Source organism: Tinamus guttatus, unplaced genomic scaffold, assembly GCF_059628265.1.
Source record: "Tinamus guttatus ecotype Peru unplaced genomic scaffold, ASM5962826v1 Tinamus_guttatus_pri_ptg000197l, whole genome shotgun sequence".
NCBI classification, from domain to species: Eukaryota; Metazoa; Chordata; class Aves; order Tinamiformes; family Tinamidae; genus Tinamus; species Tinamus guttatus.
Window position 1 is genome coordinate 5666675 of NW_028288731.1, and position 15568 is coordinate 5682242.

At 44.4% G+C, this 15568-nt stretch overlaps 1 protein-coding gene across 3 annotated transcripts in view; it reads left to right on the forward strand.

The window, feature by feature from the left end:
• The window catches only part of GLS (glutaminase), a 33617-nt gene extending 21464 nt beyond the window's left edge, over nucleotides 1–12153 (forward strand). For 2 of the 3 annotated variants that reach the window (XM_010212240.2, XM_088523770.1), the window contains 6 exons: nucleotides 553–684; nucleotides 1198–1290; nucleotides 10821–10882; nucleotides 11068–11144; nucleotides 11388–11451; nucleotides 11822–12153. In XM_010212240.2, the coding sequence (XP_010210542.2) occupies nucleotides 553–684; nucleotides 1198–1290; nucleotides 10821–10882; nucleotides 11068–11144; nucleotides 11388–11451; nucleotides 11822–11978 (585 nt within the window). In that variant the 3' untranslated portion in view covers nucleotides 11979–12153. Of the gene's footprint in view, nucleotides 1–552; nucleotides 685–1197; nucleotides 1291–2098; nucleotides 2425–10820; nucleotides 10883–11067; nucleotides 11145–11387; nucleotides 11452–11821 lie in introns of those variants that run through there. The other variant, XM_088523769.1, reaches the window with a different exon arrangement.
• Nucleotides 12154–15568: the final 3415 nt, after the last annotated feature.

Sequence of the window (15568 nt, forward strand, 5' to 3'; positions counted from 1 at the left end):
GCTTTGACTCTTCAATAATTCTTATTACATACGTAGGAAAATGGTAAAGTTGAGTATGATGCTTTGAGCGACCTAAAAATTTTTGTTTATTGAGCAGTCAGGATATATGGCATCTTAATTCCTATTTAAGAAAAGGTAGCGTGTATGGACTGTCAATAGGCTGTTTGATAACTATATGTATTGAACACCTCCCTTTTTATTTTTTGTTTGTATTCTTTTGAATCACTTCATTACTGCAGACTGTTCCTCACATAATACATATGTGTGCACACTGCTGCTCTTTTAGACAGATTCGGATTATCGTTTCTTGCTCTACCTCTGACTTACTATGTTATTGAAAGCAAATAACTTAATGATTGTGTGCCTCAAGCTGTGCTGAACTGTGCTTCAAGTTATTATCTATCCAAGGAGATAAATAATAATGCTTTCCCAGCTTAAAGTGCTTTCCAGCACTACCTTTTGAAAGTGCAGCATAATAATCCTCAGTATAGATGCTGTTGTACTGTCTTAAAAATGTCTGCAGGGGACACCAATTCTCTGATTTCTCTATAGGTTGGTCTTCCTGCAAAATCTGGTGTTGCTGGTGGGATTCTTCTGGTTGTTCCTAATGTTATGGGCTTGATGTGCTGGTCACCTCCTTTGGACAAGATGGGCAACAGTGTTAAAGGAATTCACTTTTGTCACGTAAGTAGCTTTACCTTTAGTAATTCTTTTCTTTTGCAGCCTGTGCCTGCTGAACTTCATTTAGCTGAATTCACCTGAGATCTGACTGAATTAAATGGTGATTTTTAGTCTTCCATACATGCTAAGTCTGGTCTGTTCTAAGGGTGGACATCCTAGAAAAGGAAATAACTTTGCATTTTCGTAATAAATCAGCATGTAAGCATGCATGTGAGCATGTGGAAATACTCAAGTTCATCAGTATTCCTGAAACACTATGGAAACATTTTTGAAAAAGAGTACTTCATGATATAACGGTAAGCTGGTCTTCTGCATGCCACATCAGAAACCAGAGAACTTTTATGTACTCTTTTTTTCTTCTGTAGTTGTATACGGTTTCCAAAACATGAGATAAATAATTCTTACTCCTGTACACAGATGTAAAACAGAAGTTTTTAGCATCATTTATTATAATCTTATTTGCACTTAATTGTCGTATATGCAAAGGGTGATGTATGTTCTCTAAATATTTTTCAGGATTTGGTTTCTCTGTGCAATTTCCACAACTATGATAACTTGAGACACTTTGCGAAGAAGCTTGATCCGCGCAGAGAAGGTGGTGACCAGCGGGTAAGTGGATACATGTTTTCAGTGAGTATCATTTGTAGAGTCAGGTGAACAATCTAGAGTTCCTCTCTAGATGTAAAACTGCTCAATGACATGTATTGCATCAAAACTTTCAGATAAATTAGATAAACTAGTTCCTTAGTGGATGCCTACGCGGGTGGACCGCACTATGACAGGATTTTGTGAAACAGAATTCTGTTAATCGGGTAAAAGAACTACAAGGGATTAGAATAAGTATTTGATAGAAGTCACAAAGTATTTTACTCTTCTGGCTGCATTTTAGTAGAGACTTGTCCAATTTGTGGCTTTCTGTTCTGTGCTACCGTGCATGAGATGCGTGTTCAGTATTTTCATGGTGATGCCCCTGAGACCCCATTTCTTGGCAAGAGCCGCGCAGGCAGCGACCTCAGGCCTGGTGTTGCTGCTGCCCAGTGCCTGTCACTGCGGAGCGGGACGAGCGCTCCCGGGGCAGCGGCCACATCCAGGGCAGCTGCATATGCAGGGGGACGTCGCTGTCACCGGGAGCCTGGGGCGCTGGCATGAGGGAAGCCCCTGGGCTTTCCGTCACCACCTCTGCTTTTGACCTAAAGCATGGAGACTTCCATAGCAGAAGCCGTAGGATCATTTTGAAAGTGTCTTTATTTGCATGTATACTGCTAAGAATTAACCACTTTGTTTATAACTGGAAAAGAGAAAATATCAGTTTATATGTGAACAGGTAAAGAAAGATAAAACTTGAGTTTGTTGATTGCAATTTTTCTTTTCCCCTTCAAATACACTAATAAATAATGTATGTTGCTTGAACAACTAGCATTCCTTTGGACCAATGGACTATGAGAATCTCCAGCAAGAACTTGCTTTAAAAGAAACAGTATGGAAAAAAGTGTCACCAGAATCAAACGAGGACATCTCCAGAACCGTAGTGTATAGAATGGAAGGTCGGGGAGAGCAAAACTAAAGGAATGGGTTCTAGTTTCATAAAACTCTTCATTTTAAAACCCTCAAAGCATCTCTAGATTTAACTCTCATTTAGATACTGTTTGCCTGGTATTTCATTTATATATAAAATATTGTATAAATTTTGTATGCTATACCAAAAAGACTGTCGAAGTTCAAAAAGATGCATAAACAACAAAACCCCCCAAACTGCTAACTATTGTAGTTTCTTAAAGCACGCTTACTTTAAAAAGATGAAACTGAATGCTTTGAACAATATACCTCTTTTGTGTATATCCATGTACTTTGTTTATATCTGAGAATTTTAAGTAAATTAATTCTAGCACTAAGCAAGATAAGATGTGTCCTCTGATCAGGCTAAGAATGTGAAAATACAGGAAAAAATACCTTATAACATGAAGTAATAATCAGGTCATAAATTCCCAAATAATTGTATATTAAATGGAGATAGTTTTGTTATTACAGTGTCCTTTTTATAAGACGAACATTCCAATGGTGTTTACCAGAAATGGATCCCTCAGTTATGCCCAGATGTGTAAATGATATATTTTTGGTAAAACCTTTAGAAATGATTGAATACTAATATTTGAATAAAAGAGCAACAGCGGTGCCGGGGGAAGAAAGCATTGGGGAGGAGGGGGAGAAGATGAACAAATCCCAACCCGGCCTTGTCTGCGAGGCGGCCAACGTAGCGGCCCGTGGTTGTGACACGAATCCAGCGGGAAACGTGTCCGAGCGAATCGTTTCGGCCAGTCCCTACAGCTGATTCCAATCAGCCTTTCAGCAGCCAGTGTGCGTGCGTGTTCATATGTGTGTCCATGGATATGAACAAAGGCCCCTTTTACTTGCACGTGCACAAATTGAAATGCTATCATTAGCTTGGTTTTTTTAAAAAAAAATACGCAAGTGAATTTGCACCTCTGGCCTCTTGCTAAGAATTAGGACTTTTGTTCTTTTCCTGTAACACGACTGCATCTGTTGCTCAAAAGTATCCGATTATTTAGATTATCTTGGACAGGATATGTGAAATGAGCTATAAGCTTTTAATAGTTAGGCTCAGTAGGCAATTTTGGGCTAGGACACAGACTTGCTAAATTCTTGGCAATCATAGCTATTTTATTTTATTTTTTTAATGCTGAAAAAATCTACAAAACAAACAAACAAAAAATATAAATGTCATAGAGGCCTAGTTTATAAACTCTGGGAAACTCGGACAAACTTTCCAAATAACAAGAAATGACATTCCTTCAACTGTGTAAAAAAAAAAAAAAAAAAAGCTCAAAAAAAGCTCAAAAAAAGCTCACAGACAACTAAAAGAGGTAACGATGGCAGATTCCTTAGTAAATCCCCAACCTTACACCCTCTGCCAATCCCTTCCCATTTTCAGTTTATCTAAAACTCTAAAATGTTACTTTTGCATGAGGGGAAAGTTACTGATTTCCTTTTCCTCTTGTTGGCCCATCTGGAAGTCTGAATCAAAGAAGCATAAAGCAAAGCATATGTTGTCTGTGAATGAAAGCTCGTCTTAATTACTCCATTTAGGTTTTGTTAGTCTTGCAAAAGCATTGAAGTAATTTATTAATAATTTTAATAAGCTCTAACTTAACCTCAAATAATCATCCTCTTGCAATATGTTGTAAATGGATCAGATTTCTGTGTGTGAAGCCTATTATTAAAAAATTTAGGCAAGATGATACAGAAAATCACCTATTCAGTGTATTTGAAGTCCTTGTGGAATGAATAGGTACATCTGTGGTGCAGATGTCAGTAATGAATTGCTGTTTAATAGCTATTTTATGATCTTATCACTGATATTTAGTATAGGTTTTTCAATACTTATCTTGAAAGTTAAGTGAACGAAGGTAAAGTTTTGAAGTACCAAAATTTCTCACCTGTTTGAGGATCTTGCAGTAAAATGATAGAGAGGTAACGAGCATCCAGATCCTGCAAACCTGTGTGTGTTTACCTGAGCCATGCTCAGCTGGAAGAGGGAACATAATGTGCCTGTGCTGCTAACGAAGAGGAGAATTTACAGTGATGAGTGCATGTTGCTGATTAAATCACTGAATTAATTAAACGGAACGTGGATGAGGCAGGATTTGCTTGTTGCAGTTTGAAACACGTTCCTTCGGAATTTGGCCCTGTTTGGATCTCATCCTAAAAATATAGTTGAAAACAGAGAAGTCCTGCTTGGGAATCGTAAGATAAAGGAGACGACTAGATCTTAAATGTGCTTAATATTTAGGGTACAGCTTGCACAATCTTTTAAGTATAAAAACATATATATATATTACAGTTTTGTAATATATGCTTTTGGAGCCTGGCTGGGAATGGAAGGCGGCCTCCGGCGAGAGGGTGGCGAAGGGGTCCCGCGGGCCCCGCGTCGCGCTGCCCTGCGACGGTTTGGTGTTCACCTATGGCAATTCTTGATATTCAAGCATTTTAGCTGTGTTCTGTGTGCGTTGTTTTTCCCTTTGTCAGCATCGTTAACATTTCATTAGAAATGTAAATGCTTTTTAAAGATTTTATTTTAGCATTGGCGTTGTACCTTTTCGCTCAGTTGTTAAGTTACCTGTCTCGTTTTCCATTTTCATTTGCATTGTATGTTATTTATGTATCTTGATTTCCAGCATGCTTATTTTTGTATTGTTTAATAAATTTATTTTAAGCCGGTTTTATTGTATTTTTTTTCCTCCGTAGGACAGATTTGCTCAAATACATTTTCGAGACTGAAATGGGATTGTGATAAAGTTTGAAAAAGTATTTAAATCAAAGAAGTTTAGTTAAATCAGTCATTTCTCAAACATTTTGTACAGTAATTCCAATTATCTTTTTCTGTGAATTGTTAAAAGTTAACAGTGAAAAACACAGTAAGTGTTTTTCTGTCCAGTCATTTTTCTTTCTTTTTTTTTCTCCCCAGTAATGATAAATGTGCTCGTGCAGTAGTAACGTCACAAATGTCCTTGTGTGTTTGTGCACTATTGAATGTGTAAAGGCAGCCTTTAGGAAAAGTGGCTAATGCTTCCAGGGACGGAGGAGCGCGCGTTGATGCCGAGGGCTGCGAAGCTGGCAGCGTAGCTGGAATTAAGTCACAGGTAGAAGGAGGATCTTCCAAATCATTACACTTCTCAAGAGCAACGCCGGGGTCTGGGCAGTTGTTAGTTACATCTGTGTGTCCAAAATCAACAGAAAATCCCCGTCAGGAGAGGGTGACTGTGATTATTAATGTCACTTTTTTGCAGATTGCTTTATAAGCTGCTTTTGAAATGAGCCGTGTGGTCATCTGTAGAGAGCTGCAAAGGAGAACTATTTATGCTCCAAAAGCAAACTAGGACAAGGAAAGCTACGTAGAAGGGCCACTTGCTGTATTTTTTTTCTTCTTTGCTTTTCGCTGTGCATTTCTTGCCAAAGACCATTGGGTGGGTAGAGGAATAAAAAGGGAATGGAGTCAAAAGTCGTTTTGTGTGGGAGTGGGAAGTCAAGCTTGAGTCATCCAAATACGTTTGTTATTTTAGAAAATTTGCTCTTATTTCTCCTGGTCTTGATACATACATGTCATTGATGCACAATACCGAGGGCCTGAGCAGAGTAGTTAGTTATGAACTGTGACATTAACAAAAAAAATGCACTTTTTAAATCACTCTGTTTTTGTCTGTTCTGGATTTGTTGTCCGGTCTAGATAACACACGGTAATAGTGTGTGTTACAGCAGTGTTTCCAAGAGATGGCTGCTGTACGGGTCCATCTCGTTTCAGGCGTGTAAGTCTTGGCGTGTTAATAGTTGGTTGTGGTTTAAATCAAAAAACAACTTCCTTAAAAGTCAAGAGCCTAGTTTTAGATTTACCACGTGTTCCTTCTTGAGAGCTTTGTGTACAAAAGAGAAGTGTCCCGTTTCCTTTTGCTTTTGGGCAAGCTAGAAGTTAATTGTCTGATTAACTTCTAATACTACTTTATGCAGACTTCAGATTTCACTTGAGTTTTAACCATTTAAATGCTTTCTGCAGGACTTTAAAGTGGCAAAATTCTGCATGCAGTTTACTTATAAAAATGACCGCTCTGATGTGCCTGTGTGTATTTAAATGCACAGCAAGTCTGACGTTGTTAGTGGTTATATCTGATTTTATGCTTTAATTAAGCTGACTCGTGCAGAGGTTGAGTGAGAGACTGGCAGAGGAGACGTAGTGGTGGCTTTTGCACCAGTTTGCACCTGGGTCGTGCAGATTTTAAAAACAGCAAGTTGTGATTTCGGGCTGGGAGAGAAATAGGGCTCTGCTACTTCTAGTGCTCCCGCTTAGCAGGAAGCCAAGTTCTATGGGGGACAAGGGGGAAAAGGAGAGAACTAGAAAAACACTTCTGCTCTCCAGAACGTCCCCAAACCTTGTTTTATTTGGGCCCTGGATACGCAGGGACACTTGGGTTTGGCTGCTGCTTCGCGTGGGTCTGGCCTGTCTGGTTCCTCCCACGGAGCCTCCTGCACCATTTCTTGGCATCCTTGATGCTTGCGGAAGGAACGAGGCGTTTTTGTCTGCGTTACTGAATAATACGAGTTTTCTCTTTCATTTTTTTCTAGTAATATGCCCGGCATATTATTTGACCATTAAAAAAATGCACGTTTCATAGCTTGTATTAATTCCTTTTCTCGTTTGTGTTACCTGCAGCTGTTTAATGGGTAGAAATGCTTTTGGTGCTCCAGATGTTACGGAAGTCGGGAGGAAACCATGCTTAAAAAACAACCACCAGCTCTCTGTTATTTTAAAAATGGGTGTATTTGTGGTGGAATGCCCTTTGATAGCTAAGTGCAGTTATTAGGTTGGGTTTTCTCTTAGGTTGCTGGTATGCAGGATTTCAAGTCTCTGTCTTTAACACCATAAGGTTGAGGTGGAATGGAAACTGAGGGGAGCCCCAGTTCAAAGCAGCTTCTGACATCCGAGTTAGATTGTGGGACTGGGGCGCTCCCGTGTTAATTTTCCCCGGACGGAGATGCCATAACGTCTCCGGGTGACTATTCCGGTGTTTTTCCAATTTGTTTTTCCAGCAGCCTGTTGAAATGTTCCCTTCCTGCAGCTCGTGACAGCAGCTCCTGTGTTTTCTCCGCGGTGCTTGTGGGTGTGTGGGGAGACCCGTGTCCAGCCAGGGAATCCTCCAAAGGGCATCAGTGACAACAGCCTCTGCAGTTGCTGACACTGCCTCCTGCGGGATTTTCCTACCAAATCCTGATTTGTTCTTTAAAAACGGAATCGAAAGTAGGACTTTAGAAGAAGCGTTGCCGCTTTTGTTCTCATTTTCAAATCCATGGGCTAGATCCGGGCTCGGAGGTGAGTTATTTGCCGAGAGAAAGTGCGAGAGAGAACAGCTGCTTTTAGCAGCTCTTGTGATGAGAGGGAGTTTTAGCCAAACAAGGCCCTGGGCACGCGGAGCTGGGCGATAGGAAGAGATAATCTCGCTTGCTTCCTGCTGCAGTGATTCACTGGTCACACGTTTTCCTTGAGGAAGACAACCTCATTGTTTGGTCAGGAATTACTCATTCAGGATCTTTTAAATTTTTTTTCTGCCCTTGTAGGCCCGTGGTTTGGGCTATATGTGTAGCTTCAGGTCTCTGTATGATAAGTACCTTTCTCTTTTTATTCTCCCATCACCCCCATCCCGACCCTTTGGTCCCCAAGCTCGCAGCGCTCGTCACGTCTGTCTCCGCTACTTCAAAGGCTCCTGTTTTCCTCCTGCTTCCAAAGAGTCGGGATTCATCCCGTTCCGCTTGTTAAGATTTTTTTGTTGTTGTGTTTCGTGCACTCGTAGCCACAGCAGCACATAGGGTTCCCCTATGGTGTCACTCGTGGTGGACAAGGCAGCGGCGACGTCTCTTGGCGTCCGTGCAGGAGGGAGGTCAGATTTTCCACTCTCTGCTCAGGAAGCCACAAGCCCGTGGAAGTGGTTCCTTTCTGCAGCTCTTCTCATTAGCTTTTTGCTAGGTCGGTCTTCGCAAGCCTCCTCTGAACCTTGGCAGCGTGTGAAGGCGTCTGAATACCCAGCCGGTGTGCGACCGTGCGCCCAGAGAACGGGCGGCGCGGTGCTTTGTGTCTGACACTGGCAAACCCACCAGTGTTTGCCTTAATTCTATCGTCTCCAAAAATAAAAAGCCTTATCAAGTCTCATGCCGGAAGAAATGAGAATTAGCGGCCCAAACCGGGTGCTGCTCACACTGCTTTTGGCCTCAGCAGTGGTGAAAACCTTAGGGCCCTGGGGGAGCCCCTGGGGGAGAGCGAGGGCGCTTGAAAGAAGCGCTGGGTTTGGAGGTAAGTCGGCGTTTCCTTCAGTCTGGCTATTGCTCCGGTTATTTAAGTCTTTATTCCACTTAATTAAAGAGATTCTGTGCAATTTAAACAGCTTACGAGCAAGAGCTGATCTGGGATTTCAGGCTGTCCTCCATAGCGCTGGATGCGCTCAGCAGTGGAGGGCACAGCTGCTGTTTCCTCCTTACTGTGCTTTAAAAATTGTACATAAAATAGCTCAGTAACAGACCCAAAAGGCTGGCAGCAAGACGAGCGTGGAGCTGCGCCCGTTGGTAGGGAGTCTCATTTTGGTGGATGTTCTTCAAAATCCAGATTGCTTCAAAGCATCCTGGTGCAGGAGAGATTTCAGGCAGGGATGGGGAAAGAAAACCTACTGTAAAATTCAGTATTGATACTCTGCTTTGCAGGTTGTAATTGAGAATTTGAGGGCTGCATAAAGTAGCGCTTCATTTTCGTGTGGGGGTTTTTCCCTGCCTTCTCGGTTAAGGGAACCCTGTTTCCCACAGGGCCTCGTGCCGCCGTGTGGATATTTGCTGAGCTGCGGGAAGGGTCGCGGCTCCGCGGGTTAATTCCGTCCCCGCAGCTCCCGAGCAGACCCCGCGGCAGCGGCTCGGCCGGTCCCGCGGCGGCCCTGACGCCGGCAATGGGGCTCCAGAGGCTTGCGAGGAGCCGCGGGATGGACGGGATGGAGGGGACGGGACGGCGCTCCGGGGCACCGCGCGCTGCACGAGGGCTTGCGCCACCTGCGCGTGAAGGGACCCGCGTGGGTGCCGTGGAAAATGCGCTGGAGAGGTGACAGGGGCTTTTGCGAGCCCGTATATACATACATACACATATATACGTGTGTGTGTGTGTCGCTGAACGCAGGAGGAAACGCTGTTCGTGGGCAGCGAGCTGAGGCTGGCGGATCTTGACGTGCGTTTGTCGGTGTTGCCTGCGCTTCGCCCTGGGCTTCCTGGCTGCCCTCGTGCAAGCGCAGAGCATCCTGCCTGCGAGCTGTGCCCAATCCCAAGAACAAGGGTGATCTTCCACGCACTGTTTGGGGCCAGAAGATGCTCAGGGAGACTCCGTAGCCTTACTTTGAGCTCAAGGCAGTTTTGGTATTCCAGCTATTTGAATTTTGTTGCTGACGTTTACTATTGCCTTCTGAGACATTTCATGCAATCCCTTCTCAAATCCAGGAACACTTTTTGATCTGTTCCATGCTGCCGAGAGTGGGAGTGGAAGCTGGAATCTCTCCTTGTGCCTCCTTGGGCTGCGTTGTCTTCTGCTCCTGTATCCCACCACTTTTACTGTTCTTTAGGCAGCAGTCACGGTTCCCCTCAAACTTCTTTATTTTTGACCTAAACAGGCTTAGGTATTTTTGTCTGCCCTTGTATTTCTTGATCAGGTAAGAGGTTGATTTTATAGTATGTGAGCTTAGAGTTTACAATATTTAACTTGAGAGAGGAGGAATTTCACCTCCTCTGGGATTGCTGAGTGATGTGGCCTAAGATGGGGCCGTGATCCTCAGGAGGACGTAGAAGGAATCTCAAGGTTAACTTCTGTTCAAGCAGACCCGGAAAATGAAAAAGGCTTTTTAGGAAATTACATGGGGTGGAATCCAGGACGATGTTCTGCCTCGGCAGGACTGGGAAAGTTATTCTGGGGAGAGAAGGAATGTTTTTAGTGTAGATCCGCCTCTCTGGGCAGCGGGAACGCTTGAGTCATCCTGACGCGATGTCAAGATGACTAAAACGAGTTCCCCTGCAAGGAGAAAACGTGTAGAGTTGTTGTCCCCCGGCTGCCTCCGCCGTGGGGCAAGGTGAGGTTTGTAGCTAAAGGTGTCATTTTTCCTTTATTAATCTTTAATACAGGTGAGACGAGAAAATGCTCCTTGCCTGAGAGTTTACCCGTGTTGTTTGGGCTAAAAAGATCCCACCTTCCTCTGCCTGCAGCTTTGCTTTTCCTGTAGCCGTTCGTTTTGTGACAAAATTGCTTAGAATTGTTCGTTTGTAGGAAAGCCTTTATATTAGATGCGTGCTAGGAAAAGCTGTGTCTTAAGGCAAGCGTGCTGTCGTTGCCTCCCTTCTCCTCGCATGGGTTTCTCTCAGTTTGCTCCGTGGAACGGGTGCTTTCCATGGGGTTTATGGTCGTTCCGGGGGTGCCGCTCGGAGCCGGGCCGCGCGCCCGCGCCGCACGGAGCCGCGGGGCCTTGTGGCGATCTCGCCGCGACGCGGTCCCGCTCTGCTCGTCTTCCCTTTGGGTGAAGGAGCCCGATAAACCGACCGGCCTCCGTGTCTCTCCCTAGGTGAAGTCTGTGATAAACCTGCTGTTTGCCGCCTACACGGGGGACGTGTCCGCGCTGCGGAGGTAAAAGGGCGCGGGGCCGGGGCCGGGGGAGCCGCGTGCTCCGTATCCACCCTCGTGTGGGCCCGTGTGCGGGATGGGGAGACCGGAGCCACGGCACAAGCAAATAGCTGCTATTAATGGCTTCTAATGTCTTTTAATTAATGCATTTCGGTTGCTTTAAAAGTCTATAAACTGTTTTTTTTTAGATTTGCTCTATCAGGAATGGATATGGAACAAAGAGATTACGACTCACGAACAGCACTGCATGTAGCGGCTGCAGAAGGTACCAGCTCCTCCTGTGTAATTTGCCATCTATTAATGGAATTGGGACAATTATCTTCAAAGTATCTCCACTCTTTATATAAATACCCTTTTTATTATTTTTGTGTGTGTGCATTTGTGTGCGTGTATATATATACATATATATATACCTATATATGCATACACACCTATAAAATACATATTTTTTATATTTATGTAGAATAAAATGCATTTTTACATGTATATAATCCCGCTTTTCTTCCAGGACACGTGGATGTCGTTAAATTTTTACTGGAAGCATGCAAAGTGAATCCTTTTCCCAAAGACAGGTAGGTGTTTGTGCTGCTGCTGCCTTGAAGGAGAGGTGCTCTATTAGCTAATTACATAAGGAGACGTATCTGTTAATAAGTACAATAAGAACAGACACGTTAATAGCAGAAGTTATTAGGCGGACGTGCTGAAGCAGAAGAATCCGATGCCTTCTCTGTACTCTCTGCAGAGGATGTAGAAATAAAACATGGTGAAACCATTATAATCGTTACGTAAAAGGTTATGCTGAGCTCGTAGAGCACTTTCATGGTTGTTGAATAGTGTGTTTTATGCACTCCGTTATTCCAAGTGTAGAGAACCCGATTTTCGGGGTGCTTTTGGCTCCATGCTTGCATGCTGATCTTAGAAATCCTGTGGTCCTTCTTGCAGGTGGAATAACACTCCAATGGATGAAGCTTTACATTTTGGACACCACGATGTGTTTAAAATCCTTCAAGAGTATCAGGTCCAGTACACGCCGTCGGAGGATCCCAACAACGGAAAGGAGAACCGAACGGTTCACAAAAACCTCGACGGTTTACTGTAATCACCCTCAGCTTGAGCCCAAGAATCGAATCACTTACCTATTTAATTGTGGTATGCATAAGTAATGAAGAGCGTGTGTGTTTCTATCTGATAGTGGTATATATTTTGCAGAAGTCTCTGTTACTTCAGTGTTATGTTACAGGAGTTTCTATACGCACAGGACAAATCCAATCTCTTTCTCTCTCTCAAAAAAAAACGAAAAAAAAAAAAGAAACCAAGTAAGAATCTCCCTCTATAATGTGAGCAATATTACCTCATGCTGCATATAATTGATGTATAAAAATATTTAGCTGTTGTTGGCTTTACCGTGCACTACTTAATTTATTTTTGTGTTGTGTGTGAGCTCTAGTCTGTGGTCACGAATTTCCCGCTGCTTTTTCTCTTGTTTCTAAAGCCCTGTGTTTCCAGAGCCGGAGCAGTGTCGTGTCCGAGCGCCAGGGAGGCTGTGCCGAGAGCTGAGGAAGCTCATGTGGGTGTAGGCTGGGTGTGTTAAGCAAAGATCTGCACTTGGTTTTAAAAAAAATCATCATTTCCACACAACTTTGTATAATGCAACTATGGGAAGACTGTACTGGTGGCGGTAGCCGTGGTCTCGTCAGGGAACGTGCTCCAAGGTTGGTTCGGCCAAGCGGCGCCAGGCACCGACGTCCCCTCGGAGCCCTCCGCCCGGTCTCCCTGTCCGCGTGGGGCCGTCCTGGCGCTTCCCGCTCGTCCCGCGGCGGCTCCGGTGCTGGCGGCTGCTCCAGGAACCAGCGAGGGGGCTGCAGGTCTGGGAAAGGCCGAGGACCGAACCAAATATTTGGTGTAAATTGGCTTTAGTTGAAGCTCGTGCTGAGGACCATGGAGCAAAGGGGCTTTGCAGGGCGTGAGCACGTGGGTATCCCCTATCCCGCACGTGGGTGTTTTGACCCATGTCGTGAAAAACCTCCAATGCGAGCGTTTGAACTTGAGAGTTTGACGAACACGACAGTTGCTGGACACAGCTTTGGGGCAGGAATGATGCAGTGTGTGGGAAAGGAGATGATGCTGGAGAATCGCCTGTGTGGGTACCAGCCCTCCTGTCATAGTGGCTGAACCCTCCCTAGAGCGGTGCAGGCGCTTCACGCAAACCTCCTCGAACCACGTTATCCTCCTTCCCAAAGCGATTTCCTGGGAATGATGTGGCAGGTGGGGGGTAGGTCGGAGGGCATCCTCTGGAGCGCCCGTGCCTTCCCCAGGCCACTTCCATGGAGAGCGGCTCAAAGGCCACCACAAGGAACCAGGGAATTCCAGGAAGAGCTGGAAGTCCCAAACACCTTTCCCAGCTTGCCAGCTCGGCTGGCACTTTTTCTCCAGGAAAAAAAAGAAAAAGCTGCTGTTTTTGTGAGGAGCGGCTCTTTTCCTGAAGACCGAGTATCTCCCAACTCATGGCCTTCACGTCCTGTGTCACTTCCACTTTTGAACAAGATGAAACGGCCCTGAGCTCCTTAGGGGCCAGATTGGTCACTACTGAGTAGCACAAGGCCTTTTTTTTTTTTTTTTCCCCTTTCTCCTGCACCCTAAACTAAATCGCAACCTGTTTTTGCTGGCAAGAAATCCATCAAAATTTAGTATAGAGGAATCAAGTCCTTCAGATGGACTGTAGTGTTCTCCATCTCAATGCTGATCTAGCTTTTCCTATGGTTTTTTTTGCAAGAAAATTTATCCTTTAGCTTCTCAAAAAAATATCTGATTTAACTAAAATTAAATTTGCATTGCTCAGACATTAAAGAAGGTATATTATATATGCACCATATATATATATATATATACACACAAACACACACACACATATATATATATGTAAGAGAAAAAAGGCATTTTACCTGAGTTGCATAAAGATCATGGCTGTCCCTGAACTTAATGCTTTCCTGAATCATACTGAGTGCTTGTGGCCAGTCTCAGCTTCAGGGCGTTTCTGCTGTTTTTTGGTGTTTTCTCATTCTGGGAGGATTTGTTACTTTGATGCATTAGTTTAGTGCAGTCTTTTAGCCATGGAGTTACTTCCAATATATGCAGTACCTTGGTTTGGCTGTTCATCTTTCATGACACTGACATGTAAACTTTAATCTCAGTAAACAGCTTTTGGTTATCTCACCCAATGCTGATTCCTTATGCTCCAAAGAGGATTATTCCCCCCACTCCTTCATTTGAATGTCATGTATGTGCTTTTGTACCACAAACCGAAATGGTTAAGCTAACTTAATGCTTTGTACACAGAAATATTGTGCTAGTCTTAGCATTAATTAGCCTAGCTTCGTGAATGAAAGGTGTTGTACCAGCTTTTTGTTGTTTCTTCTGTTTTTTTTTTCCTTTTTCCCTTGCTTCAGAGCTGGCCTCCCAGTGCCCTTACCTCCTGGCAGGGGATTTCTGCTCGTTGTACCTGACTGGGCTGATCTCGACTCTAGATTCTGTACTGTGGGGAATAGACAGTGATGAATGTATTTCTAGCAGTTTCCCATGAATGAATCTAAATTTGAGCTGTACTGGTTCTGAGAATGAAAGTTATTTATTTTAAGAAGTACTATCCAGGTGATGTTGCTTTTTACAGCATAATAAATGGGAATACCAGGAAGGCGGTGGTGGTTTTTATTCCCCGTCGACGCGGCTGCAGTTCCCATGTGAGGTCCTGTCCCGAAAATTCGCCCTGCTCCCGGCCCTTCCGCACGGGACAGGATCCGGCTCCGTGCAGCGGCGCAGGCTGCTTGGATCCACCGAAAACGTCCCTGTTGCTGAAGGTGCTGCTCCATCTGCTCAGCTGCTTGTGGGAGCAACAACAACCAGCTGCCTGATTTCACAGAATCCATTTGGCGTGGAATACACAGTAGACTCCAAGATGCAGGACTGTGTAATAGTAATAACCAAAAACACAAGAGGAAGGACAGAAGTGCCATGGACACTTCAGTTTATTTTAAATGACAAAAGAAATAATATTCTTCTGGAGAAGAAAAAAAAAACATTGCTTTTAGAAGGACTCTTCATTTAAAGGTAAAACCATGAATAATAAGGCTGTTGCTTTAAATCTCCCATGAAAATTTGTCTCTGCTAGATGAAATAGAACGTGAAAGTACCGAGAACCAGGCCATGCATGGAGAGCATGAACACAAGCTGCAGCTCACAGACCAGACCCTGCTCTTGTACCAAGGGCCTCAGAGGCGGCTGCTGTTTAACAGGGGCCCTAGGGCAGCTGCTCACCTGGCACTCCGGATCCTGGCACAAGCCAAGCGGTGACGGCCTCCCTGGAGCTCCCCCTGTGCCAGCTTGGGATCTGCTCGGAGCTTCGTGGCCGCAGCTGCTACTCGATGCAAACGTCACGTCACGGCCCGGCGCCCCGTCCCCTGCGCCTGCCCAAGGCCCCGGGGAGATAAATGCCCTGATTCGTCCTGCCTAAGGGACCTAAGTGCCACGCTGACCATCATAACCAAAGTTAGGCAGATACTACTGTAAAAAGCAAAGCTAGCAGTGAGCAGATCCTGCCTTGGTAAGATCAAGAGGGTGAGGAGCAGCCCCTTCCAACCCTTCTCTGAGGGTTCTTCTCCAAAAAGTGCTTTTTATGAAAAAGAGATGGTGCGA